This window comes from Diadema setosum, chromosome 9 (assembly GCF_964275005.1).
Source record: "Diadema setosum chromosome 9, eeDiaSeto1, whole genome shotgun sequence".
In the NCBI taxonomy this organism is placed as follows: Eukaryota; Metazoa; Echinodermata; class Echinoidea; order Diadematoida; family Diadematidae; genus Diadema; species Diadema setosum.
Window position 1 is genome coordinate 11,484,522 of NC_092693.1, and position 27,794 is coordinate 11,512,315.

At 41.0% G+C, this 27,794-nt stretch overlaps 1 protein-coding gene across 1 annotated transcript; it reads right to left on the reverse strand.

The window, feature by feature from the left end:
• Positions 1-242: 242 nt before the first annotated feature.
• On the reverse strand, positions 243-27,148 carry LOC140233177 (uncharacterized). The gene is made up of 11 exons (XM_072313294.1): positions 27,129-27,148; positions 18,262-18,457; positions 16,660-16,837; positions 6,980-7,044; positions 6,341-6,416; positions 5,389-5,459; positions 3,998-4,049; positions 2,882-3,139; positions 2,287-2,601; positions 1,516-1,741; positions 243-759 (listed from the first exon to the last, which is right to left on the reverse strand). The coding sequence occupies exons 1-11, from the start codon at positions 27,146-27,148 to the stop codon at positions 243-245; spliced, it is 1,974 nt and encodes a 657-aa protein (XP_072169395.1).
• Between the last annotated feature and the right edge of the window lie 646 nt (positions 27,149-27,794).

Consider the following 27,794-nt stretch of genomic DNA (forward strand, 5'->3'; position numbering starts at 1 on the left):
ATCAGGGAAAGATTGCTTTTGCTTTCGTAACGAGATTGATATAATTGCCACATGAACAAAGAGATCGATATAATTGCCACATGAATAGCTGAAATAAACAAACATTATGGAAGTCTTTCCAAATTCCACAACTAATATTTCGGGTTTTTTTTTTCTTCAATATCAACTTTTGAACGCTTTCAAAAGCGCTAATATGACATGTAAGATGTTTCTTTACTTCGACAAAACTCCAACTAAAAAGTCTAGTTAACCTGCATGGCGGTAGGTTGGGGAACGATCGGGCAGGACGCGGCGTACGGGCTCATGTCGCCCCATGGCCCCAGTCCAGTCGATGTGGGAGGTGCCATCGGCGACGTGCTGGTTGCGAACACGTCGCTGTGCATGTCGGGCCCGGAGAACTTCAACAGACCGCTGTGGCTGCTGTGCGGGAGAGTCCGCGCCTCGTCGTTAATGGTGCGAAGCTCCTCGCAGGCGCGCAGCGGGCGCACGACGAACGTGATGAAGCAGGCGCGAAGTGGAAAGCCCTCGTGCAGCTTTTGCGCGATGCTGAAGTAAATCTCTGGCACCACGGGCGACGGGATAGTGCCCTCGTAGTATTGGCGAAGGCGCAGCCGGAAGCGCGTGAGATCGAATATCTTGGTCTCCACGTCGCGCTCCAGCTTCTCAGGACAGCTTGGGTCCTCCGACGTGCTCCAAAAGAGGACGCTGCGGCAGTGGCGTTTGACGTAGATGGCCCCATCCCGGCAAACTAAAGAAACCCTTCAAGAAAGAGCAGAAAGTTGAAGACCACATCATCTCAATACATTCGATAGTCAATAAACTGTACATGGTAACTTAAACTTCTTTACCGTATCAAGAAATTTCAGAGCCTTGTGTGTTTCACACACTCACTAAATGTGATTGCGCACACGATACATCCGATTCTAGTGGGGGAAAATCCCCCAAAACATCATTTTGAAAGGCTTCGTTTGGATGTATGCTTGGGTTGAATTTTCAATCACCTTGAGATCTCGATTTGCTTTTTTTTTCTTCTAGAAAGATAATTATATAAAACCCATTGCACACCACCACAGGTGCTGAAACAGGAAGCACCATAAGATAATAATTTATGAAAATCATGAAAATATTAAAATCGTGTTTCAAAAATGACGTCTACGAAAGAGTAAACCATACAAGGTCCGTACAAGGTACACCTGCAGGACCCTGTTGCATAAAGAAGATGCGATAACAGTGTTAAAAGTCAGAAAATCAAGCACAAGTAAGGTAACAGCCGATCAGAACTGAGTATTTCAGAGACTTATGTTCTGATTTTTTTTTTGTGCGACAATGGCATCCTTCGAATTGTTTATCATCTTCCTTTTTTATAAAAAATAAATAAAAAAAGTAAAAAGGAATGGAAGAAAGAGAGTAAAAATTGTTCTCTAGGAGGAAATGCGGATAGAGGACGAAAAGAAACAAAGACGATGAAAAGAAACGAAGAAAACACTCAAAAAGAGAGTCTCGCAGACTGCTTACCCCCTTTCACAGCAGTCGAGAATCCTCGCGATGTACTCCCGCTGTTTTCCCTTCACCTCCGTCTCGGGGATCTTCTTTATGTCAGGCAGTTGGATCAGGTCCATGTTGCGAAGTTCCTCGCTATCGTTCGGCACGCGGAAGTACACCATGCAGCCAGCCTCGGCGCGGATGTGGTGAAAGCCTGCGTCGGTGGACTTGTAGTACAGACGGATGGTCATCTCGTGTTCTGAGAGATAGGGAGGAATATAATAGATTGATAGATTGGGAGGAATATTGGGAGGAAACCCACAGGAAATTGACAGCATGGTCAGCGGGAAGTGGACAGGGGAGGAAAAACGGACAGGCACTTCACGCGATAAGGTTCCGCTTGTATGACGGAAAGCACAAATCTGCAAACACACACAAAAGAGCAGTATGCGTGCAGTGCTGCGAGGAACTTACTGGCGATTTATCCATCCACCATCTATCTAGGACAAGAAAAGTTTTGTAATCATGATCAAAAGCTCAAAACTGCCCTAATACTACGATCTTGCGCTAGCTTTCGTTCATCTTGTATTTCGTTGTCACTGGTTCCATTATGTTTTATAACAATTAGATTAAAAGGGACATTCAAACACTAGTCTCTCTCTCTCTCTCTCTCTCTCTCTCATTTTTTTAATATTTTCTTAAATTGTGGTCTCCAAGATGCCATTGACATTGACGAAAAATATTTTTTTTTTTTCAGTAAACGATGGGTTAATAGCGAAAATGACTGGTATACTATACACTTACCATGCGGAAGGCAATGAGATTCTTCTTTGATGGACTGTCGTCTGCAAATCCCCGGCATAGCGTCCGAGGCGGTGCAGGCTACCAATCCCTCGTCCTCCCCGCTCAGCACGTTGGACGCCATGGTGATCGCGTTCATTGCGGAGGGAGGCGACGCGTGCTGCTCGTAGTCGCCGCGCGAGGAGAACGGCCGGAGTGGAACACCCCCAGTAGGCGGGCTGTTGTACGGGATGGTCATACCGGCGGAAGTGACGGAGGTGGGGTCATGGTAGTTCATCTGCGCAGGATCGTTGTTATTGTTGACGTATTGGTGCATACCTGTCGTATAAATCAGGGTCAGGTTGGTAGCTAATGTCAATCTTTCCTGTATGGTATATTATACTTTCATGAATCAGTTAAAACGATGATGATCGCCTGTACAGAACACTTGGCTATACCATGGTAACACTAATGCTGACAGCTGATTGGCTGGAGCTCTATCTGATAGCTTACATCTGCTTACCCAAAAAACACACATAATGACTGTTTTTGTTTTCACAACGCACACACACACACACACACACACGTAAACACAAACGTAAGGCGCGGGTGTGCTTACCCCCAGCAGAGCCGATCTTCATGTGCTGTTGTTGTTGCTGTAGCTGCACCGCCATGTTGTCCATATTGGTGTAGTGGTGGGGTTCCTGGTGCTCGTTGGCGTTCCCGTTTCCCATCTCCTCCTGAATGACCTCCGTGATCTCGGTCAAGGCATCGACCGAGCTGCTCGACGATACCGAGTGGTGACGGGTAGAAATCGGATACGGGTGGTGACGGGGCGAGAGCACGGGTTGGTGGTGGCTCTGGTAGTAGCTGTAACCTGTAACCACAAAAGTAGTGAGGAGTATATTCGCATGAAACGATGAACGCTATGTAGAACGCTTGGCCAATAAAACCATGTTCCCCGTACTACACAGGGAAAATATTAATAGAACTCTGGGCTTCAAATCTATGAACTGTATGATATAATGAAAGGAATAGCATTATACGCTGAATTTGAAATCCAGTTCAGTCCAATCAGAAGATAACAGACATTAATCACTTGAGAAAATATTGGTAAATAGTTGTGATGATCTTTTGATCTTTTGCCTGATTTTAAACTAGCTTGCCTGCCTGCAATCACGTATTGAACATTCTTTCCTGTTATTATGTGATCCACGTAGTGAAATACTGCTGTTACGTTTGTAGAAGTTAAATGCGTGGATCACAGTATAGGATCACCAGTTATCTTTAGAAGATGTGGACTAATGCTTTATAGACCCTGAATGACTTCAATCTCCAATGAGTATATCGCTTCCAAATGGTTGCTGCTATGTGCTGTCACGTTACAGGTACAATATTATATCGGTAATTGATTTCATGGATGGTCAATTCTCATTATTATTGATGAGATGATTATTGTTATCATTATCACTTTCTTAATTACTTTCGTCAATAATAATTATGTTCACAAGTAGAGACCTATCCTTACTGCTATATTATGATGTGTTATGCTGCTGCACATATATAAATACATAAATATATACATACATAGTAGCAGGCAAACTTACACACACACACATGCATATATACACACATACACACACATACATAATACATACATACATACATACATACATACATATAGACCTACATACATATTACTAACCTAGTGGACGAAACAGAAATTGGTACTAACCTGTATTAGACGCCGAAAAGCCGGAGTAGTGACCCATTCCTATGTCGCATATCTGTAATAAAACATGGTATAATGCAAGTGTTTAACGATTGCTGCCTATATGCACCCACAAATGGCTCACAATATAACAATTTCTTTCATAGATTTAACATAAGCAGTTGACTGCATGAATACAACAAGATAAGATTAAAAAAGATAGTCATGAATGCACGATTTAACATCCACACACCCGACTACAGCAGAAGAGAGAACTATATGTCATAACGTGGAGAGCACGTTAACGGCCCTGCACGTCGCTGTCTCGTTTTCCATGAGTAATTTTGGTGAACCCGAAATGTCCGTAAGATTATACCCATGAGAACAAGGCGTTTTTCTTGCACCATTCTAAGCTGGCTCTGACAAAATTCCTCAAACCATTTCATCCTTTTTTGTTGTTGTTGCGTAGATGTTCTTCATTGTCATGTGACCTCTAACCTTATCTCTTCCACTCCTGATCCATGACAATTTTTGAGACTTGCCATCAATCTCCCTCTGTGTCTTTGCCTTGACATCATAATGATAATTCTATCTCCTCTACCAACTCTTAGTCTATCCTACCTGTCATGTCTTTCTCCGGCATTCGTAAGTCTTGTTTGTCATAATATTGTTATGCTCCTTTATTTATTTCAATGTCTCTTTTTAACATCATTTGTGTATCCTCCATTCATTATCCGGACTCGTAATAAGTACCAATCATTTTCTTTGCCTGATTCGTTCTTATATCGATCACTCGTCCTGCTCTCGGCTGATCACATGATTGTGATTTCAAAATAAGAGGGCCACCCTGAATTTCTTGTATCAGCTGAATGATAAGCATTGCTGTTGCACATTAGAATCTTAACGTGATATACTGGCGGGGTTATATTCAATCGATATCTATATAAGCCTTAGAAAAACATTCTCAAATCAGACTGAAAGCATGCTGTGAAGTGGGGGTTCTCTTGAGCGAGACATGTTTGCTACTTGGCTTTCGTGATGTGAAATGATGTGATTGCAGCCAAGCACGAAAGCACTCACATTTCATAGAGATGCAGGGAGAAAGAGCAAGAATGGGTGGGGGGGGGGGGAGGGGGAAGGGAGAAAGGGGAAAAAGCCGTATTATTTCAATGGACGGACACATATACACAAACACATACGCACACACACACACACACAAACCTATAGTAATATATTATACCACATCCCTCTCCCCGTTTCTCTGTGTGTGTCTCTCTATTAAAGCGTACTATCTCAGATCTCTCTGCCAATTTTGTGTCACGTAAATCCGACACTGCTCATGATACGTGTGTAGTGGCGTGTGTACAATTACATAAGGGTCACTTGAGATAAGAGACGGAAAGAGTATAACTTACCGGATTTGGATACTGGTAGTCATAGAGGGAATAATGCGGTGGATAGTTTGGATGAGGAGCATCCGGGCACTCTGTGAAAACATGAAGAGGAGAAGAAGAAAGCGAACACGTGAAACACCGGATACTCTTCACAAGAGCGCTGCCAATTGGCGCCCATGGCGTGCACGCGTGCACAAGGCGCCATAACCATCAGCCATTAACGCCACAAGGCTATTATTTGCTTTAAAATATGATACCATTGGAGTTTCACAGTACGCTTAACCTTGCAAGGCAACTACTAGTATCCGTGAATGAGCCTTAAAGCTCCATTTAGCTTTCCATGTTGAATTCGGCATTTTCCTCTCACATACGTCATTACATAACCATGCCGAATTCATTTTTAGATTCTTTAAATCTTTTCACATCGACGTCGAAATGACATCTTCGTATTTAATGGCAGCACCGCATTTAACTCTTTTTTTTATACGCGGGTAGGAACCATTAGTAGCAGGAGCAAAATCCGGCTATATTATGCACAGACTTGCTTGTGTGAAAAGCTGACTGTGGTGAATTTCAGATATCAGTTCTAGCGTCTAATGCTCTGAAGTGTCTAGGCACACTTGAAATTAAAAAGAAACCAGCGACGATCAGGGGCTGCAGACTGGTGGATCAAGAGAATAAAACAAATTGATTCCATGTAATGAAAAAAGAAAACTGCATCATAAAACTTTTACATTAGTCCTTTAAGTGATATGTCATAAAGTGAAAAAAGAAAACCACAACTGGAAATCAAATCGCAAAAACAGGTATCATGTAATACAGGAGAAATCTCGCGGAATTTGATCGGAATCTGGCAGACATTTTCAAGAAAAAAAAAAGAAAGAAAGAAAATCTTCAAGTGAATGTGGCTGACGCTGAGACGATCACGTCCTAGCTATAGGCACCAAACGAGGAGAGAAAAACGCTAACTTACCCATTCCATTCGGGAAGGAGACAGACGAGTGGAAAGAACGCACGTTACCCCCGGCAGAGTGGCTTGATCGCATCTGCTGCAAGACAAATTGTGAAACATCAATATAATTATACAGTACCCATTTAACAATTATTCTCAACGTAATCTCGTTTTCCTTTTCTTTGTATTATTTTCTCTTTATCATGCAACCTGGTGTTTCAGTTACTCGAGAATAGAGTTCGACGATAAGTTAGTATACACACCCGAAGTTGTACATGTCAGAATTCATACATTAAAAATCATTATGGACATAATTAACTAAAAGCTGCTTGATAAAAGATTGATTTAACATGAACGCAGTTTTTTTATGTGATCCGAATAATATTTGAATTGATCCCCACAAAATGTTGCCTCGTGAGTGCAATACGAGAAATAGTTGGGACTTTTTACTCCACGTGGTATTCCTATTTCAAGCAGTATTCATTAGCCATGCCATTCGTTCTCCATGGTTTTTGATCGTGTTTTTCTGATTGAGTCGATAATTCGTTGAATATAATTTCACCATGCATTAAGCTGGATGTGAGTAACAATGCCACACTCCATAGTGGACAAACACGTGTATTCACTTCTACTCAGCGAAGAGGATTTGTGTCCACTTACTGGTCTGCTGGTCGAGGGAGAAAACTCGTTCTGCTGCGGTGACTTGTTGCTGTTGGCGTTGGAAGCTGCAGAAAAGAGGAAAGCCGAGACAAAGATGGCTTAGATTAGTTTTTGTCCAATAGCATCAGTTCGACACTTTACCACAAGGATACAGAAATGCACGAAATATCCTCTGCCGTATCTCATGTATCAAAAGTACCTGAATAGACAATATAGCCGTCCCCACGTACTTAGTAGTCGGTGATATCTCACAATGCAATGTGCAGGTTCGAATTGTACTCAGAAGTTTCTTAATAGCAATGATGCTGATAACAATAATATTAATACTGATGAAAATGAATAAAAGCGAAAAAAAAAAAACATCCCACAAAATCAGGTGGTTGAGGTATCTAGTCAGTCAGGTGAAATGTTGGTTCCTTTCGCTGCTAAGAGGCCGCAAACGGGACCTGAATTGCCTATTTTTTTTTCTCAGCATAATACCATCTCTTCTTCCTCAGAATCCTTGTCATAACCAGCTTACATTTTTTGTTCTCATTGAATATTGCTCATCTGATTTCTCAACTTCAAAACTCATGCTCATTTTTCGTGAGCAAGGACAGATTTCTTCTCTCAAAATAGTAGAGTGTCAAATAGAGAGAAGGGGTTAGGAGCGAGAGCGGGTAAGGGCAGGAGGGGGGGGGGGGAGAAGGGGAGAGATGAATGGGAGAGGGAGAGAGAGAGAGAGGTTGACTGAGCGAGAGGAAGCCACTTCCAAGTTCAATACTGACTTGCGTGTAGCAATTCCTCAGGGAAGACGCAAAAAGTGCAGTCGGGTGTAGACAAACAGCGTGAAATGGTGAGATAACAATGTCGGATCGCCCGAAGACAGAAAGCGGCAGGGTTTCAACGGAGGGTCTCCGCAGACCGACCCGCCGCACGGTGCGTGCGGGGACGGAGGAGAGAGCGTTTCGCTCGGGAAATAGGCTAGGAAGAGGCTTTCAGGGTGGAAGAGCAGCGAAAAAAGAAGGGAGACACAGAGTACACCTCATTTACAAAAGCCGCATCATTCCAATGTGAGGAGAACAACTTGTCAGAGCACAGCAAACATTCTAAACGTATACATGAACTAGAGAGCATTCAAATACAGACCAGACTGAAGAGACATAATTTCGTCATCATTTTTGTTAGATGTAGATGTTTGATTAGCACACGGATCACAGAAAGCCGACCATAATTCATACTTCACAGCTGTAACAGTGGGGTTTGCAAAACATGAACAAATTATTAAACTCTTTCTCACTTTTTGTGTCTTACAACTGAGACGACGATGGGTAAGGAGCAATCATTGTTCTCCTAACCCTCCGTATGTCACTTTTATTACCTTCCATAGGTATATTTGTGACTTTTTGCACATTTTGACTCATTGGCACAGCAAAGGTTAATGTTTTAACCATTGCCGCAGTGTATTTTTGCTTTCTACTATAGTTTGTGACGACGGTGATCGAGGATATGGAAGAGCCCGCGCACCGACTACATGCACTTGGATGAACTCAAACATGTTATTAAAACAAAGGAAGAAATATATATATATAGAGAGAGAGGGGTGAGGGTATATATATGACACTGGTTGCTGTTTTCACAGGGACGTGTCAAGCAAACTCTTGGAGCTTTCTCCTCGTACCATGGAAAGAGAGACTACAGCCCGCGAGAGGGGCTATCACCCAGTGGGACTTGAACCCGAGGACCGATGCCCCCTTGCACCCCATCGCCAGTGACCCCAACGTGACCCGTCGGCCGACCCTGGACGTGGTCCTAAAGCGCCCCGCGTGAAACCAGACCCCCCTCCACATTCCTGAGCGATGTTGTCACCCTGCTAAAAGGGGTTCGCCCCACCCTCGTTTTCCCCTTTTTTCTGCACCCCTGGTCTCCCTCTCCCTCTCTCCACCTTTCCCAAAACTTCTGAATGATAATTAACCACTTTACTGATTTCTTTCTTCCCCCCTCCTCTCTCTCTTATTATTCATCATCACTCATTTCCAAGTAAAAGGACAACAAAATAATTGTAATCTATCTGTGTAATCGTCTTGCTTAATTACTATTGATCCTTTCTTTCTGTTGAGAGCCATTTTGTTTTTCTTTCGAGCATATTTGCTTCCCCTTCATGATATCATCTTCCCGCTCAAAGTCAATCACTATCTCGTCAAAATGTATACGTACCGTATACACTAAGGAACGATAAAAATAAATAAATGAAAGTGCACATTGTTTGATGACGTTTCACAGTCATGCAAAAGGTGAATGACATGATGCAATTGCCGCACTCGCAGAGCGGGATTCGTTTTACAAGTTATGTGTCTGATTTTTTTTTTTTTTTGCGCTGTTTCATAATGCTCACTTTTATTCCGATGTGCCCAAATGAGCGCCCAACGGAATTGCAGAATCGTGGATATGGTGGGTATAATATTAGTGCAGTAAGGGGATTGCTACCTTCATCGTACAAAAGCAGTTCCTGGAACTAGGCCAGGAACTTTGGTCCAGGGAGTAAAACGGCCAAGACGTCGTCGACTTATAAGTGATTTTATTGCATCCCCTATCCGGGAGTGATGGTATTTTACCGACGTGTGGCAACATGGCGATGTTATTTCAGCTCAATTTCCTCGTCAGACTCATTTCTAAAATTATTTTAACGGTAAAATCAACAAAAAACAGAAGAAATGTGACACGCGCGAGGCATGCTCTTCATGAACACGAGAACTCAATTTACGTAGCGTCCAAACTTTCCTCAATGTTCACGAGCCGAAGTCTTTTGCCGTCCTTTATTTATTTTCGCGATTTAAAATTCCCTGTCTTCTAGTCCTCGTTGATATACCTGCTTATCATTTCTGTTTGAAGTTTTATAGCTGTAGTGGTTCCTTCTTGGCAACTTTTTTTTGTCAACTCCCTAGAATTCCTTTCTCTTCGAAGTTTTTTCTTGTCCCATCGTCATTTTCTGTAATGTTTCTCGTATGGTACGCTTGTCAGAAGGAGAAAGGGTTCGAGAAAGCCCGTGTCTGGTTTGTATCAAGCTCTGTGCCCTGTCTAGGCCGCTGTGCGATGTTGACAGTATGCTGGGCTTGTTCGTGTCCCCGCTCGCATACCGTGTGAGGTGACAACTTCGGGGCTTATGGGTGACTCATCGCATAGGTATACCCAGCTAGGGTTTCCCCAGATTTATTGCGACCCGACCGTGAGACGATTTGCTCAGGCGGAGATGCGTTCACACCCGCACGGTCAGTCGGTCCACGCCGAATGCGCTAGTAAAAGTTTAAAAAGTCCATGATTTAACCAATGAGGTACAAGTACTAAGCTCGCCTAGTACACTGTACCTCCTAGCCAGGGAGCTAAGTGCCTCATTGGTTTAACTAGTACTCTTTTATTTCGACCGCCACAGGGAAGAACACGTAGGATGCACCATCATCTTCAAACGATTAATGGAAAATTCAGTCTAATAGGCCTACCTTCACTCCAGTGTGATACGCTTGCAAACGGGAATGATTTCTATCAATCAGTTATGGCATACGGGAGCAACTTATCTTTCTATAAAAGCCGCGACAAAGTCATCGAAAAGAGGTGCACTGAAGTAGCAAGCGAAGTAGAAGATTTACACTTCGGTGATTTGGAGTGGGTAAATCCAAACTGCGATTTTAACGTTTGTTGATTCTTTGTCTTGATATATTCATATAATGATACTATCACTTTGCCTCGGTGACGGTCACATCAGCGCGCATTCCGAAAAGTGTGAACATGCCCTATCTGGCTAAAAGCAGACTTTTGTCGAAAATCTACGACTTCTAATGGCCCTTGAACAAATACCATCAGTCTTCGTGCCGCGCGTGTTATATACAAAGAGTGGGCAACCTAAATCCTTGATTTTTTTTTTTGATTTTTTTTTACTCTTTTTGGCTTCTTCCCAAACCCGTTTCTTGCCTCCCCCCCCCCCAAAAAAAAAAAAAGAGAGAAATGTTCGAGGATGGCATTTTACGACCACAATATAGAGATAAAGTTTCAAAGTAAACAAAAAGGAAAGGAGCAACAAGTATCCAGTTGTTGGTACGATATTTAAGGATATTCATCAAAGATACAAAGATCAAAACGAAGACAAAAAAAAAGTTATACTGTATCCTACGACAACCACGCAAATTCGACAAGGTCCATCCATACACAAATACCCAAATTTTATTTTTAGATAGAAAGATAAACCCCAGTTTTCTCGAGCCAAATCATAATATTGCGCCAACTCATAGGAAACACGTGTTTGCCTGAACGGGACTCTAATATATGCATAGAGCGAATGATGACTCTATACGTAAATATCGTTCCTCTAAACATAACAATGGTAATTTGATCTGAAGTGATGGTTCGACACACTCATATAACAACGTCTCGAGTTAACGGAAGGGGAAAAGGAAAACAGAAAAAACCCTAGGCAACGGACGGATTCAGAGAAATAAGATTAATAATGGAATGACGTTAGTGAAAAGGTGCACAGAATGTTCGTGCGTCACGGAGTTCTATTTCTCATTAGCCTCCTGTTATCTATCTAAATATTCCATCTCGTCCCATTGCGGGCATGAAGAATAATGGATGATATGGTAAAGTCACTTCATTTTATTTAAGTCCTCATAGACATTGCCGATTGACCCCAAGTGGTGATTCATTTCTCATGAATATGTCACAGCCATGATTTTTGTCTGTGATGATGGCTCTTTTCATAAGATATACTCTCATTTACACGCTATCAGAGTTTGACGACACTCGTCAAAGCAGAAGCGAAGGTTTTGCCGGGTTTATACCTGGACGGCTGGTGATTTCCCGCCAAAGCGGTAATTCTGAAAGAACGCTTATTATGACGTAGTTCAGCATGAACATAACTATACTGTAACTATAACTTAAACATGATTATCCACAAGATGAAAAACAATTGATAAAGTTATGTCTTCACATTTGTTTAAAAAACATATACATTACGAAGTTGAATTGTACAACTTATCATTTGAAAAGGAGTCGCCACGTTAGGAAAGTAAACCACACATACTCTGAGAAGACAATTATTGTTTGTTTTTCTTTTTTAATTTAGGGGAAAAAGCCAAATCGAGCTACCGTTTGTACTTGATATCATACCATACAGTATTACGCAGTGTCGCTTCTGGATCATCCTATAATATTTGTACGAGAGACGCTTGACGTTTGTATTCTGATTAAACTTGGCATAATAGATTAACTTTGCATATCCGGGAAAAGTTCTATTCTTACTCCAAATGTCTTTTCTATTTCAGAAGGCAACTGCCAGATTTTATTGGAAACCATTCTGTAAAAATCATTATCAAAATGGCTGACTATCAACTATTAATAGTGACTGAAATAATCTGCATGTGGGTAGGCCTGTGTAGGTATGCAAGAAGCAATAATTGTCTGTGCCTTTTATAGACCAACAAACGGAAAAATCAATCTCTATTTTGATGAAATAGCAATCAGTTGGATCATCGTCCGTTATCATAATGACGGACTGTAATAATATGTTATTGTCGATAATTACATATTATATAAAAAATAATATATTATTATCACCTGTATGCTATACAGAGTATCGGTGAACAGTTTGATAATAGTCATAAGAAGAAACTGTCCATTGTTTTTATTCCTGGGGTTCTCAAGGTCTGTTGGTACACTATAGGAAGTTCATGGAAGTTGACACCCGATAGAAAATTGTGTAGGAGTGATAGGCATTTGCGTTCTACACAGCACAGGGAGAAATCGAAGAAAGCTGTGTTGTTTCAGGAAAGTTGAGCGAAATTGTTAACAGATTGATTGGAGAGTTACTTCGTAGTCCCGTCTCATGATGAACTTATAACAACGGCTGAAATTGGTTGCCGAGCATGCAGTAACTGTGGTAACGGCAACTAGCACAACCAATCAACTTTAAGCATTTCAGTCGTTTCTATGGTAACAAAATTTGCGAATCCCCTGGATGAGAAAGAGAGGGAGGGGGGGGGGGGGGAGAGAGATGGAGTGAGATGGAGTGAAAGAGGGAAGAGGGGGGTCTGAAATTTTTGGGGAGGTGTTGTTTTATACCAATGGCTCCCACATGAGAGATGGACATTCCGAAATGATCGCATCAGCACGATCTCTTCTCTCAAGGGAGCCACCGATATGACAGAGACATTGCAAGCATCCACAAACAATCCTAATCCTTCCATGTGATGTGAAGCAATCATTTTTCCCCCACTGTTTTTTCCCAAGAATACCATCACTCATACTCCTCTCCCCCCCCCCCCTCCCCATCTCACTGTTCGCTCTTTCCAAAGCATTTCTTTTGCTGTATGTCTTTTTTGGTGGTTTTTTTTTTTCGTTTTTTTCCCCCTAACAGACTCAAATGTCGGAGTTGGTTGACATATTATTTCAAAATCGTGGGATTGCACTCAATCTTTAAAATTCATTTATTTCTGCTCGACTCATAACGAACACATTCCACATAAAACTGGTGGGGATGGAATGGTTGAAAGGAGTATTGTCGCAAGGGGGTGCCAAAGTAAGAGATATTGCACGATGCCGTCATTCTTGCGATGAAATAATGTGAGGGGATTACATCTTCATTGATGTGGCGAAAACAAGACGTCTGTCGACATATCGTCCAGTGCTTAAAGGGGATGGCTAGTAACTGATCAGTGGGAACAGTGGGAATGCTGAGGGATGATTGTTCCAATCCTTGTGGGATTCATTTAAGAGTACATTATATATCAACTGTTGTGTGTAAATTATTCGCTTCAGAACGGTCTCATATTCAAGTAATGTGCAGATTAATGCCCCGTCACTGACCAGGGACGCTTACCTGGAAACATTAAACTGCACATTACTTGAATATGAGACCATTCTGAAGCAAATAATTTTCACACAAGAATAGATATGTACTCTTAAATGAATCCCACAAGGATTGGAACAATCATCCCTCAGCATTCCCACTGATTCCCACTGATCGGTTACTAGCCATCCCCTTTAAACTTTCTAACTCGCACATATTTTTTTTTTTTTTTTTTTTTGTGGAGAACGCAAGCGAATAGCAACAATTGTGTAGTTGGAGCACGTTCGCTTTCCGTTGCTAAGCGTACGGACGCATTTACATGAAAGTGCAGATTTTTTGCACCCCTCTTTCCACCAGGGAAGTGAGACGCGTCTCACCTCCCTGTTTCCATATCGGGGCCCTCAAGATCTGGTAGATCTCCCCAGTTTGTCTCCTGGCTGTCGAAAGTCTGCCTGAAGACACATCAGATCATACAAACGACATTTAAGGGAAGGTAACAGTGATACGAATCGGCTAATCACTGAAAATATACAGGGGAATATAGAGGCAATAAAGAATAAGATAAAACAGTGAGAGGAGTGAACAAAGCAACAAAATGACTGGCAGGGAAGTCTGGAAATGACCAGAAGAATCCAGCAGGCCTTTCGCTGAGACGCGTTTTGTTGGCGTCTCACTGATACAGAAGAGTAAGCAGCAGATGGATTCAAGAACATTGTACATGAAATGTGTGACTATAGAAAGACACAGTGACTCTGTCAAACCTGCTTTACTGCCTAGCGATTTCATATTTTTTTTTAATAAGCTGAGGGTTTAAAGAAATAAACTCCTTGATAATCTTTTTTGGCAGGGAAGACTGACAGAAAGCTCTGAAATAACCACGAACAATCTCTATAAAGTGTGTTTCTTTTTATGAAGTGACCATGTTTGCCTTTTCTGTAAAACAGATTGACAAGTTATCAGTCACTTTTTGTCTATCATTAATTTCCATAAAACGGCTTCATAGAATAAATAATAAAAAGCAGAAACAAAACACATTCAATGACCAGTATTGGTTGCGGGGGATGGGGGGGGGGGGGGGGGGACAAACAGATAGTGAAATAATTTGTGACGGTCGTTTAAATGAAATGCCGGAAAAGATCAACGGGTTGAAATCACTGTGTATGCTTTTGTTTTTATTCAGTGTACGCACAAATACACCATAATTGGATTTGGTAAGGGACAATTACTACTGATTGACTTGTAATTGTCATCAGGGAGTAGGAAAAAGGGAATGGAATAAAAAAAAAAGGAGAGACATCAAACTATACGAATACAATGCTAGCTTCCCCGAGATATTCTCTAATTGGGGAAGCAATATCTTTTTCTGTTTTTGCTTTGGTATGTCTTGCTTTGGGCAGTTTACGCCAATTGGCAATTGTTTCAAAATTGATTTCATATTCCCAAGCAAATTTGCAGCGAGCAGGTGCGGGGAAGAGACGCGCGGGGGCCCCCGCCCTGGGAGGAGACCTGGCCGCCCAAACGTGCATGTTGGTCGTCATCAACGAGGTGATTTATATTTATTGCTTCAAGTTCAATTCTATCTTTTTTTTAAGGCGAAAAAGTCCTTTTTCTCTAGCCATATACAGTCTCTCGCTTGGGGATTAGAATTAGGTCCAGGGTCGAAGCAATGTTGATTCAGACGTTAAACTCTTTTGTGTTGTTTCTTGTCATCTGTTATTGGAGATCATTACCGTTCTCACTCCCTCGCGAGCCCCCATAAGTCACGTCCAATTTGTTTAATGAGCCAGTGGAATTGTCTGCATTCCCTCGCGCTTCTCATCAGAAGATTCATTCTTTAACTCTGCGCTGCGGACGATTTTTTTTCCCGCCACTAATTGCGTCCTCTCTGTTATCCATCAAAATGTTCGCTGATTCGCTGATTGCTTTTTACTGCTCTGAAGGTAATGTCCTGGGTCAAACTCTACACTATCTTGTTGTTATTCACTGGCAAACGCAACAAAATTGCGTCAGAACAAGCAAGACAATTTTCCACACATTTGAAAATTGTGCATGCGTGCTATTTTGACAATATGACATTAAAAATGTGGATACCTTTAACGGCGTCGAATGAATTTGGGATATCATCTATTTTGACATGTTATTTATCAAAGCTGGAGGTATAGTTTGAAAAGTGCGAAAATTTCACAGAGTAAGAAATACAAGCATGTATTACGTTTCACGAAGAGCGAATTCAATTCATGCGTCTTGTCTGCCTGTCTATTGATGACGAGCCAAAAGATCTGAATTTGTCACCTTTTCTGGATAAAAAGTGTGACACTCAATGTGTTTGAATAATTAATGCTGCTGTTACCAGTTCATACAAGGCATATTTCGACAAACACAGCTAGATAATATCACGCAACATTGCTACTTGGGATCGCAGATGTAGTTTTGAACTAATTTTTCAACAGAGCCTTAAAAAAAAATCCAATCTCCTGTTAACTTCTTCAGAAGACATACCTCCCCTTTTGAAAGTTTCAAATGCCATTTTGCAACGTCCTGCTCCCCAAAGTGTCAAAGGATAGCTACAATCATTCGATCAAGCATGTCTATGTTTTCCTTACAATCGTCATTCTACCGTCTGCAAGACGAAATGAAAACACTCAATGTACTTTCTCACGGTTCGAGACGCGCGTTTTTTTCTCTCTCTCTCTCTCTTCTTGACCAATAAACAATGGTAAATGTTTGTTTGTGCATTGGATTGTTTGTTTGTGCATTTGCATCTGTTTTGTTTGTGTAGGGGACACGCGTATTTGCACAATCATCAAGTGTGCTAGCTATAGCTCAATTTCTCGATGCGATGGGATGTGAAAATATGGCTCACCTTTCTTCGGTAGGAGCTTGTAGACGCGGTATGGTTCGGGTATATCGAGTTGAGTTTTCTCATGAATCTCCTCAATGTCCGGCAGCTTGTTGAGTGCCGTGCGCAGCCGCGTCTTCCAAACGGCCGGCTCGGGCTCGTGGATACCCTCCTTGTACTTGCCCGTGTTCGCTGACCACAGCTGAAAGGTGCAGATGTGTGATAAAAGCAAAAATTATAGAATATCATGATTACCACATCGCAAGTTTGGCATTGGATGTAATGTTACGATAAATATCTGAGAAAGATGGCGAAGATTCAGCATGAATTTTCATTGTTTTCACTTCGGATATGTTCAGGGGAGAAGAATGAGTAACAAATATTAACATAAACCAAAGGAGAGAGAAACATGGAGGTGAAGGATTTTCAGCATAAATTATTGTTATGTCTTTTTCAATGTTTGCTTATTTTTTTTTTTTTGTTCGTTTAACTCTTCCACGCATGCATACATACAAAGTCTCCTGTTTGCTGCCATCCCTTGGATTTAACTGAGACGTTATCTGAAGCATTATATCACATTGGCTGCCGAAATCACTGTATGAACACAAGATGACTCAAACTCCAAACGGTGGTTAAAATTTACTGACTAACGAACTGCTCGGGTTTATTCCCCCCCCCCCCCTTCGGAAATTGTGACTTTAGCTGAATATGTGAACACGTTTTAGCTCCGAATATTACTGCACCGTTTAAAAACAAAAACAAAAACAAAAACATGCAAAAAACTTCAATAACGGGGAAATACGGAGAAACAAAAGCAACAAAACCACTAAAACCTTACTGTCGACGAATAACCATTCAGATAATTTTGACAATGCGGTATATAGCTGACCAGGCGATGTGACAAGATTGAACAAACTATATATGCACAGAAAACTTTCAGGCAGCTATCTCGTTCGTGATCGAAAATGTCGTTCTGAGGTTTTCCCAGTCATGTCACGTGATAAGCAGACTTCCCATCATCCTCCTCTTATCTCTTCTCCTTATGTCCCCTATCTCTCTCTGTCTGTTTCACTCTTACCTGTTGGACACTTATTTCGCGGATACAATCATTCGAGACAAAGGAAAACAATGATTCAAAAACATAATATCCTGAAATTTTCACTCGCATTGACGACATCAATTCTAAATATACCTCGGTATATTTGTTTTATCAATGAATACTGTTTGATCTTCTTACACTCACTCGAACAGAATGCATTTCCTTGTAGTTTTTGGTGTTTGGATTTCTCGAAATTGTTGTGACAGATGACAACCATGTAGTATTTGTTTTTGTTTTTTATTTCAATAGGCGCACTGGACCGGCCAATATCATCACTAGAAATTTAAATTTGCGAACAGGACTTGCTCTGGGAAAACACAGGAAGAATAATTTCTTAATACTACAGTTTTTTGAGGGCGGTGGGTTTGGGGCTGGATATTGCAGTTTATGGAGATGGAATCTTAATCATTGCTATACGTACGTTTCAAGTAAACTTTTTTTCTCTTTGTTTTCTTTGCTCATTGTATATTTGAAACAAAATTAGTGAGCGTTCGGATATTATAGAATCGAGCAGTAACGCTTCTTACCATGAAAATTTTAGAGTCTTCCTGAGGGTCGTAGTCCTGTTTTCCCGCGTGTTTCCATGGTATCTTGAAGAGGGTGTGCTCCTTGTCTAGCCACTCCAGCCCCTTCACCGTCCCGCTGTTGATGAGGGTGATGAGAAAAGGGCGGAGGCGCTGCCTGCCATTGTGCATCGTGCTGGCGGGTGCCGCTTCCATATCCCTGAGATGACAGAGCAAACAGGAGGATGGAGAAAGAGAATTATATCTATGTCAGATATTCTAAAAGTATAGTTTTAGGACCATTGTGGGAAGAAGGGGAGAGAGGGGACGATATGACAGGAGGAGTCGGGGATGGAGAGATAGACAGAAAGTCGAGGTGGGGAGGAGGAACAGAGAATTTTGAAGGGATAAGCAGGTAGAATACAAAGGAGCTCTAAAGAGATACACATAAAAAAAGCCTAGGATACAGATAAAGACAGACATTTGATAATCCAACAAAGAAAACTCGTTTTGAGTTGTGCTTCTCAATAAAACGTATGGCATAATTATGCTGTTGCATGCGCATTACATGTATATGAAAACGCAGATGATCTCATGGTGATAATCATGTTTTCATCAAAGTTATTATGGAAGGGTATACAGTGTTAGTGTGTCCCTCGTTCGGATCAACGGAAACTGTGTTATTAATTTAATATTGACTACAAGAAGAACCATCAGACGATCAACAACAACAACAATAACAAGAACAAATCATATACAAATGAACATCGGCAAATATCACTCAACTGTCATTCACTATCAGCAACTTAATTTCATAACAATAACACAGCCGAAAATGCATCCAAAGGAACAACTTTTGGACTGATGATCTGGAACTAATGGCGGCAAATGGACAGAAGACTGCGAATTTAAAACACACGCACAGAAAAAGAGAAAACGCAAATGCAATATCAAGAGAGTCAGTAGAGAGGTAGGTTCGATTCAATTGTGCTTACAAGTAAATAAGAAAGAAAATATGGTACTAGTAAAAAAAAACCTGAAAGTATCAAACAAAGTCAATATCGTAAGCTATCGTTAAAGCTACAAATCAGTGGATTAGACAAGAAAGAATCGTCCAAAACGTTGCAAATGAATACATACATCAAGTTTCGCCTCCATGAAAGCTCAGGAGATAAACCAGCATGATGATGAGGGATACTATTTACAACAATTTTCATTCACGAGATGAATGAAATTCATGTGCTAAGAAAATTTTGAGGCTGATATCCTCCTAGTACATTTTTAAAACCAGTAATGAATGATGTACACTCTGTTTCATGCGTTATTTTCCCCACGATTTAGCTGCTAGCTCGTCACATTCGCTTGCCTGATATTCCCTCAATGACATTCAAGTCATGGTTACATTATTTAGGTCGAGTCACAGGCTGTATAATGTTTTTAGGTCAAGGAGTGATTCTGACGCAAGGCGACCCCGAGTTAACCCGTTTTTCAAATATTTCGGAGCGGAAATGAAACTCGCCTCTTTCCGTGTTAGTTCAACGTAGACGCCCTGACACTTCATTTATTTTGCCTTTTTTTTCTACATGAATGGGCTATCACCTTCACCACGTTATACTATTGTTATCATCTAAATGAGAGAAAGAATGTCAATTTGCCTTATCGCAGCCCCGGGCTGCACTCAAAGCGTTTCGTAGCACAGACCCTATCATCCGTTTAAAAATAGTTCGCTAGTCAACGGATAAACATAGACTGTTGTTATTGTGCGATTATTATTGTTTTCTTCACTTAACCCATATGAATAGAATAAGTAATCCAATTTGATTTCTCACTCTAAAAGTCAATGGGCATCTGTTAGTGTAACCTAGGAATATGACGGCACAGCATTGTCTCAGAAGAGTGATCGACCTAACAGACAACTGTAAGTCATGTAAATAGAATGTAGCACGGAACGATGAAATGAAATGGAGCTGTTATTACAGCAACAATTATCAGTGGATTCGATGTTATTGTCATTGCGCTGTCACTTCCTCCCGTCTGGCCGAGTCAATCGCTGATCTAGGATCGCCCCTTGAGTTTCCCGGAGCAAACTGAGAGCGAACATGGATGAAAGCTGTTCTTTCTCAACAAAGATTTGGTTTGATTTTTTTTTGACAGTACTCAAAAGAGTGAATCTTTTCGAATGTCTCAAAGGGACGATTTGTTGAGGGTGATTTCATATCAAGGCCTAATCGTAATAGCTTTCGTTGTTTCGCTTTTAATGGTTTTTGTCACTACACCCCACACCAGATAATTCTCCATTTTTGAAAAGGCGGGGATGGGTCACTTGTCTGCACTCCTGTAACCAACACGCTCCTAATCAAACCTTAATACGCCGCCCAGCATGCTCAGTCTAGGTAGAAAATGTAGCCCGACTCATAGCATCAAACATATAAGTTGTTCCTTGCTAATGAGGAGGGGTGGCCGCCGTCCGATGTGAAATGGTTCCTAAGTCAATCCTGCGCCTTTAAACACTGGGCAGCTGTAACTGCCTTTTGAAGTCACTTTGCTGCTCCCATCCCTGCATAAAATTTTGAAAAGTTAACCCCTTTAATCCAGCGAGCTTGCATTGTCCTCCGCGTTGCGTCTGCATTTATTGTATTTCTCGTAAATGATCTCGAAGAAAAACAAATATACACATAAAAATGGCCAACACCTCACTAATACAAGATGAGTAAAGCCTCAACCCACAACTGCTAAAAAAAAAAAGAGAGAAAAAAAAGGCCAAAGTGGCAGCTGCAATCGTGAATGTACATCGTCATTTGTTAATGACCGCGCCCCAGTTCTTCGGGGGAGGGATCTCCTAGAACTTTAATAGACATCCACGAACTTGTGACGCAGACTAAAGCAAACTCGACCCTGGACCGACACCTATCAGTCTAGGCATAAATGGTAAAGAGAGAAAAATAAAAGAAAAAATGTGTCCAATTGGTTACAATGCTCAGAAAATCCAACATTTCCTTAATATGCTTTTCAGAATCTCTGTTTGACGGTTTGTGTCAATCAACCTTTCCCACGTACACAACGACCACCAACTACTTTAAGTAGCCGAGGATGTGACTATGGCACGTGTTCAACAGGTCGTTGTCGACTGTCGCACCGGCCTTCGCGGGAGGGAAATTGGTCGTCTGCTGGTGTGGGCATCATGCGGGATACGCGGTGGTTTCTTTGAGAGTGAATGTTCATTAAGTCATTTGAAGCATTGATAGGCTTCTATTGACAATCATGATGCCTTTTAATGGGGATTAATTTTAATGGTGATTACATGACGAATTGTTAAAGAGGCTCGAAGTCGAATTTTGAAGTCAAAGGTATATAGATGCAAAAGTATTATTTTTTAAAGTGTTTTCTACTCATTCTTATTTAGATGCTAGTTCGATTTCATTGACACGGTTCATTTCTTCAAGTATCCACCTCCGTCCTACGATAACTCTTACTGAGCGACAGCTCCTCTGCTTAAGGGACGAAAAAAGAACCCGTTCGATTTCATTGACACGGTTCAAAGACACATCAAATCAGTATTGTTATGGTTGTGTCAAACGTTGTCAGCCATAATACTTGGTGGACCGTTATGCCATGTTTTCTCGCCTTTTCTGTTATCCTTAAACGACTAATGAGACTTTATTCATTTTGGCTGATTTCATCCTCGAGACAAAATAATGTAATAGCAACAATATCCCGTTTTTCATCGTCACCTCTTGGTTGAATGTAATGCACATCCGTTTGGCTGATCGTGCGTTTAATTCAAACGGCCATTAAATTCGATCTAGTTATTGAAGATCAACAGAATAATCAAAGTTTATGCGTCAGTACCGTCTGACATAACAATTCGTTATACCAATCAGGCAATGCCAACAAAATTACACGCCTTATTATCACCATATTATTGATAAATTACCTGATGCTTGTGAATACACCTGTTGTTCTATCGCCCTACAAGAACTTCAGATTAAACACTGTTGTAATGCTATTTTCCCTCTCCCTCTCTTCTCTCTCTCTCTTTTCCTTAGAAGGAAATGGATAACATAATACCAGAAGCGGATGCCCAGACTTTTATCAATGAAATGACATCGTAGTTCCATTTCCAGGCAAGATTAACTTCATCCGCTATGGTTAGCCCTACGCGCGTGCTATCGACAATAACGGCCTTGGTATCGTTATAATATGCATCTGTCACTTCGTATAGAGTACACCACAGTCTGCCCCATGCTGACACCTCAACAAACGTAGTGTAGTGTGCTAATCTTCGCTGTTACTTAACGACGAACTTTGTTACACGCCGTTCGTTTCTCTTCATAATAATTTATCCTAAATGCACTTTACATGGATAGAATGCATATGTTTTGTCCATAAAAAAAGAAAGAAAAAAAGAAAACGACATTGATCAATAGTGAGACGATGATACAAAAAACAAAACAAAAACAATGCTGACTTTACTGTTGATAAGGCAGTGCGTTGCATGCGAGGAAGACCCTGATTGGAGAAGTCAGACCAGCGAGATAGGCGCTGATGGTTCTCATGCTTTTGGCGCCCCTCGGTTGTCACGCACGTGAACACCGGGCGAATTGGTATGAAATTGGTCTGAACATGGAGCTGTCTAGTAGCTCTTTGGTCTGAGAGTGTGGCGAATGCACGGCGCGAAGCGCATCAGCGCAAGACCTTTCAGTTACGAGTTTCGGGAGCTCGTGCAGCCGGGCCTTGTACGGAGGTGACCTACAAAACCTTTGGCGCGAGGGACCGCTTGAATTGGGTCACGGTCGCAGTTCTCTCTCCCATCTCCCCGTTTGAACAATCGAATCAGGACAAGCCACATGGACATTGTCAACTTTAAGAGCCCTCTCCACGCGAGAGGAGGGCACTTCTCATTCATTCTGCGCTCCTAGAATAATATTATCTTCAAATATGCCTTTCCCCCCCCCTAAAGTTTTCTTTGGTGGTGGTGGTGGTGTTTTACATTGTAGTAAAATGAAACATCGTTTAACCCACATTTAAGAGCATTGATTATGAACCAACCCTGAAGAATGCACTGGCTATAAACGTTTAATTACCAATTCAATTAAAACAAGAATCATCTGGAATGACTGGTATACACCTGTTTCTGGAAAATGATCTTTGCACATTTTCTTCCTTCATTATATTGCATTTCCTATCTCGTATTTCTTTGGATTTATCATGGTAGCAGTCTATCATGTGATCAACACTCTCCCTATTAAACACTTTTATAGAAATATATTAATTCAATGATTTTTAGATAGAGTCTTTCAATTCTTTGTGAAGTTATTATTTCACCTTTGCTAATGAAGAATTTAATAATCTTGCATCAAGATGTATTGATTTTTTTATTATTATTAGAGACCTGAGGAGCAAACGATTTTAAGAAAAAAGAACATTCATTCTTGTTTTTTGTAATCCTAAAGAACGCATGTTAGTCCTTTAAATCGTTTTTAAACGACCTGATTACAGCCCACACAGCATTCAGCAATCTAGGAACGCCTACGAATTTTGATTACTAATCCATTGTTTAAGACCATGTATGGTTTGGCAAAAAACATCGCATGTGACAATGCGAAGTTTCATCTTATCCCAACAGTAGCTCAAAAGATGATTATTTACACGCAGGGGCACTACATGACTTTATATAAAGTTATTTGGTACCTTATCACGTAATTCAAGATGTGGATATTTATAATGCTTTTATAGTCAGACAATCGCATTATGTTTCTTGTTGGAGATGGATATGTAAATGACATGAAGTTATACGAAATGAAAGACAAGGACCTGCTTGATCTCCATACACTTAGATAGTTTCTTTTTCAGCACACAATATTGATTTATACAATTGATTCTGGATTTACACTCACACCTCTCCGTTCCCTGTTTTTAGAATACATTGTCTTAAAGTTATAGCACTTACAACTTATCAACTTCTAATAATCAGATACTAGTACAACACTGTTCCATTATTTACGTCATAATGGACCATTCGTCTCCTGGAAGGCATTATAGTCCCCCGTACTGTCGGGGCTCAACAACCCTGTGCTTACACCTCTAAGGAATGCCAGGGTGTTCACCACTCCTGCTACCAATCTTGCTACTCCTGCTGTCAATCTTGTTGGTTTTTTTTTTATTATTAAAACAAAATATACCCCAGAATGTTTTGCCTTTTCAAAATAATGTCAAATTACTGGAACTTAATTCGGCATACTTTTCGGAGTTTACATGGTTAACTTTAAGAATGTTTCAGCTTGTTTTAGCTCTTCCAGACAAGTCTTGTGGAAAACTTTCAGTCTTCCAAACCGATATAACTTTTATTTCAATCAAGTTTAAAGCTCTTTGACATTAATCAACAACATCTCGCCACATTACTTTCAAACTAATTCCTAAGTACTGGATCACACATTGTATATCAACAAAATCATAATTTTGCTTTACTCTATAAAGATATGACGTTAAGGTGTTCATTCCCTTGAAATAAACTGGTATTAACATAAAACTAATCCATTTTTAGGGTTACAAATAACACTTTCCACACAAACAGCTAATAAAGCCACACCACTTGCGTCATGACATGAACGCGCTTGTGTCCTCGATCAGGATTATTTAACATGAAAAAAATCGTCATTACGAACTGTTTAATTAAATTAACGTTATAAGAATTCAATAGTGTAAGGAAATTATCTGCAGCTTCAGTTAAACAGATGACACTATTATTATCATGGACTAAAATAATTGTAATGATGATAAAAACGATAGTAACGATGATAACAAAATGGGTTTTGGCATTTGCAATGGTATTGGAATAATATTATGTAGTTCAGTCCTAGTTCAAACTATTGACGGAAAACACCCAGTCAGAGATAGTGTCCTTCCGTGTAGTTGACTATAGCGGGAAGTCGCTACCACCACATTTCTCTGCAAATTCGACATTTGTATGTAGGAGGTACCAGACGAACCTGCAACACTAATTAGTTAAACATACAGACACAGATATAGTTTTTTTTTAATAATCTTTTAGCGTATGTGTGTGTGTGTGTGTGTGTACGCACACACGATGAATTCGTGACTCGCAGTCAGCCAATAATATGAGTTTACAAAGAGACCTTGTCAGCTTTTACCTTGCCCATGAGGTGAACTTTTGCAGGCAGCTGTGACTTGTAAAAACCATGCCAATTGACACACGACAAAACACTAGGGAAACACTAGGGAAGGATTATTCCTTTGCTAACCATCTGTCTTTCTGTCCCTCATAGTCACATTACAATGATTAGACTGCTCTCGTTTGCAATCACATTTATTGGATGAACAGCAGACCCCCTCTCCCCTTGCTCCCCCCTCACCCCCCCCCCCCCCAAAAAAAAAAAAAGGAGGACAAAAAAATTATACAGTTATTGTAGACATCAGCCAAGCACACAAGAAAGGGGAAATTATTGCGGCAAAGATAAGACGGAGAGTTTGGTTTTGATGGGTGACTAATGCTGGCAGTGTCCGCCGTGAGCTGGAGCGGAGCGGACCCACACTGAGCCGACGCTCCTGGGAGGAGGAAGAGCCCGGCGCTCGTACGAGGCCATCGCACCCACGACCTCCCCACCACCACCAGCGCACCTCCTAGAAATCATTGAACACCTCCGCTATATCCAGAGAAGAGCGGTGGACAGTCTGCTGGGTGTATCAGCGACTGTTCTTATTAACATGGACTCTGAGAACACCTTTATAATACTTGGAAAATGCTGGGAAAGGCTTAGATTAATCGCAGATTTAAAAACTCCTACAACTAAATGTTGAGATAACAGTATCATTCTACTGACTGTGATGTATAAAGCATTATTGAAGGAACTGAATGTAAAGAGAGTTAATTATCCACCCATTCCGAGACTACTCATCTCATTCTTTTCATATGTTTATACCTTCTGATAATAATCCCAGGTCAAAATGGAGAAAAAAGAATCTTCTGAATTGCATCTTGGCATCAGACAAGTCTATGTCCATCAGAAATAAAGTCATGTTGCATAACCCTTGACTGGGTAGCTGATTTGCAAAAGAAAACAAATGGCAGTTAAGACTTCGATCGGTGTTTTATCTGTTCTGAAAGCTAGTTTGTCAAGCTCCGGCGGCATGAGTAGTTCAAGCATATTGTATTTCCCTAGAACGATGGCTTATCTGTTACGATCTATGCCATGACAATTCCTTCTTAAACATTGCGATACTGACTTTAAAAATCAAATCTGCACTCAGCATGCGTGGGAGCTATGACAACAGAAAATGTTCAGGCTCAAAAGAGACCGTAAACCAACAATCAAGTAAACTGTATTCAGAGAGGACCCAAAAGGTCAAAGAATCGGAGGGAAAAGCAAGCTGAGGGACAAATTCTCCCCCTCCTCCCATCCCCTCCAAGAAGAAAAAAGTTCAACCAATCACACCATTCTGACTACAACTTACAAGTCATCTCTTTATACCACAGTGCCTTTTACACGTACTCTAGAACATACTAAATAATTATCATGAAACACAGCCAGGAGACACAGCACGGGGGTGTTCATCTGCAATACAAGTGTCAATGAAGTATGAAATAATGATGATGATGATGATGATGATGATGATGATGATGACGATGATGAACCTGTATAACTGTTAACAACATTAAAAAATAACGAAATAAAACTAAACTTAACTTTGTTCGGTGAACACCTCCATCAACCAGGAGGAATAAAAACATGGATGGTCATCAACTTTACACCAGTGGAATGAAAGAAAAGAGTATTAATAACCCCTCTTGCAAGTACACTAAGTACTGCGAATAATGGGATTCTTTCAAGTGTCTGCAATGAAGAGTAGAACGTTTGCACTTGACGACTTACATTTTTATTGGAGATGACATCTTTGACGTACGAGGAAGGAACGCTGTTCGGTGGTCTTGGGAACGGAGAAGGTCTGGCGTAACCAGAGGTGTACTAGCCTGGACACTGGCAACCAATTTCGAAACTTCTTTTTCTCAGTATCACTGTTATTTGAAGTTCGTTGTCCGTTGGTACGACAGGTCCACTGGATCAACTACCAACCCGAGCAAAGGGGAAGTCCAAAATTGCTGTGTACGGTTACTAGACAAGAATTTTATACTATACAGTGCGCACCCTACCAACAATATTGTACCAATGTGTGGTTTCCTCACAGTGACTGAGCATGTCGATCGAGAGATAGGAAGGAAAAACTAACTTGTGTGACGGCCTCCCCACTATGCCAGCATTGGCGCCGATAGCCAATGGGAAGCCAGTTCCAGAGGCCAGACTCGCCCATTATCACTGATGGGGGTGGCTGTTAACAATGGTCCGTGCGTGGCTGTACATTTGCACTGAGAAGAAAGAGGGACTTCTAATAATGCTCCCCCGTGCTCTCCTAGAAGCTCTGATTGCAAGGCGCTTATTGTAGGCTTTGTTAAATTCAGTGATACGTGAAAACGGTACGAAACTTTCCGAAAGTTAGACCGTCTTGCTTTACATGAGAATGGAAGAAGCAGCCAATAGTAA

Coding starts and splice junctions, on each gene's coding strand:
- LOC140233177 (XM_072313294.1), bottom strand. CDS start 27,148: ATGTCATCTCCAATAAAAAT. Junction 7,045..16,659: donor CAAGCTCCTACCGAAGAAAG/GTGAGCCATATT, acceptor TCTTTTCTGCAG/CTTCCAACGCCAACAGCAAC. Junction 2,602..2,881: donor GAAGATCGGCTCTGCTGGGG/GTAAGCACACCC, acceptor TTTATACGACAG/GTATGCACCAATACGTCAAC.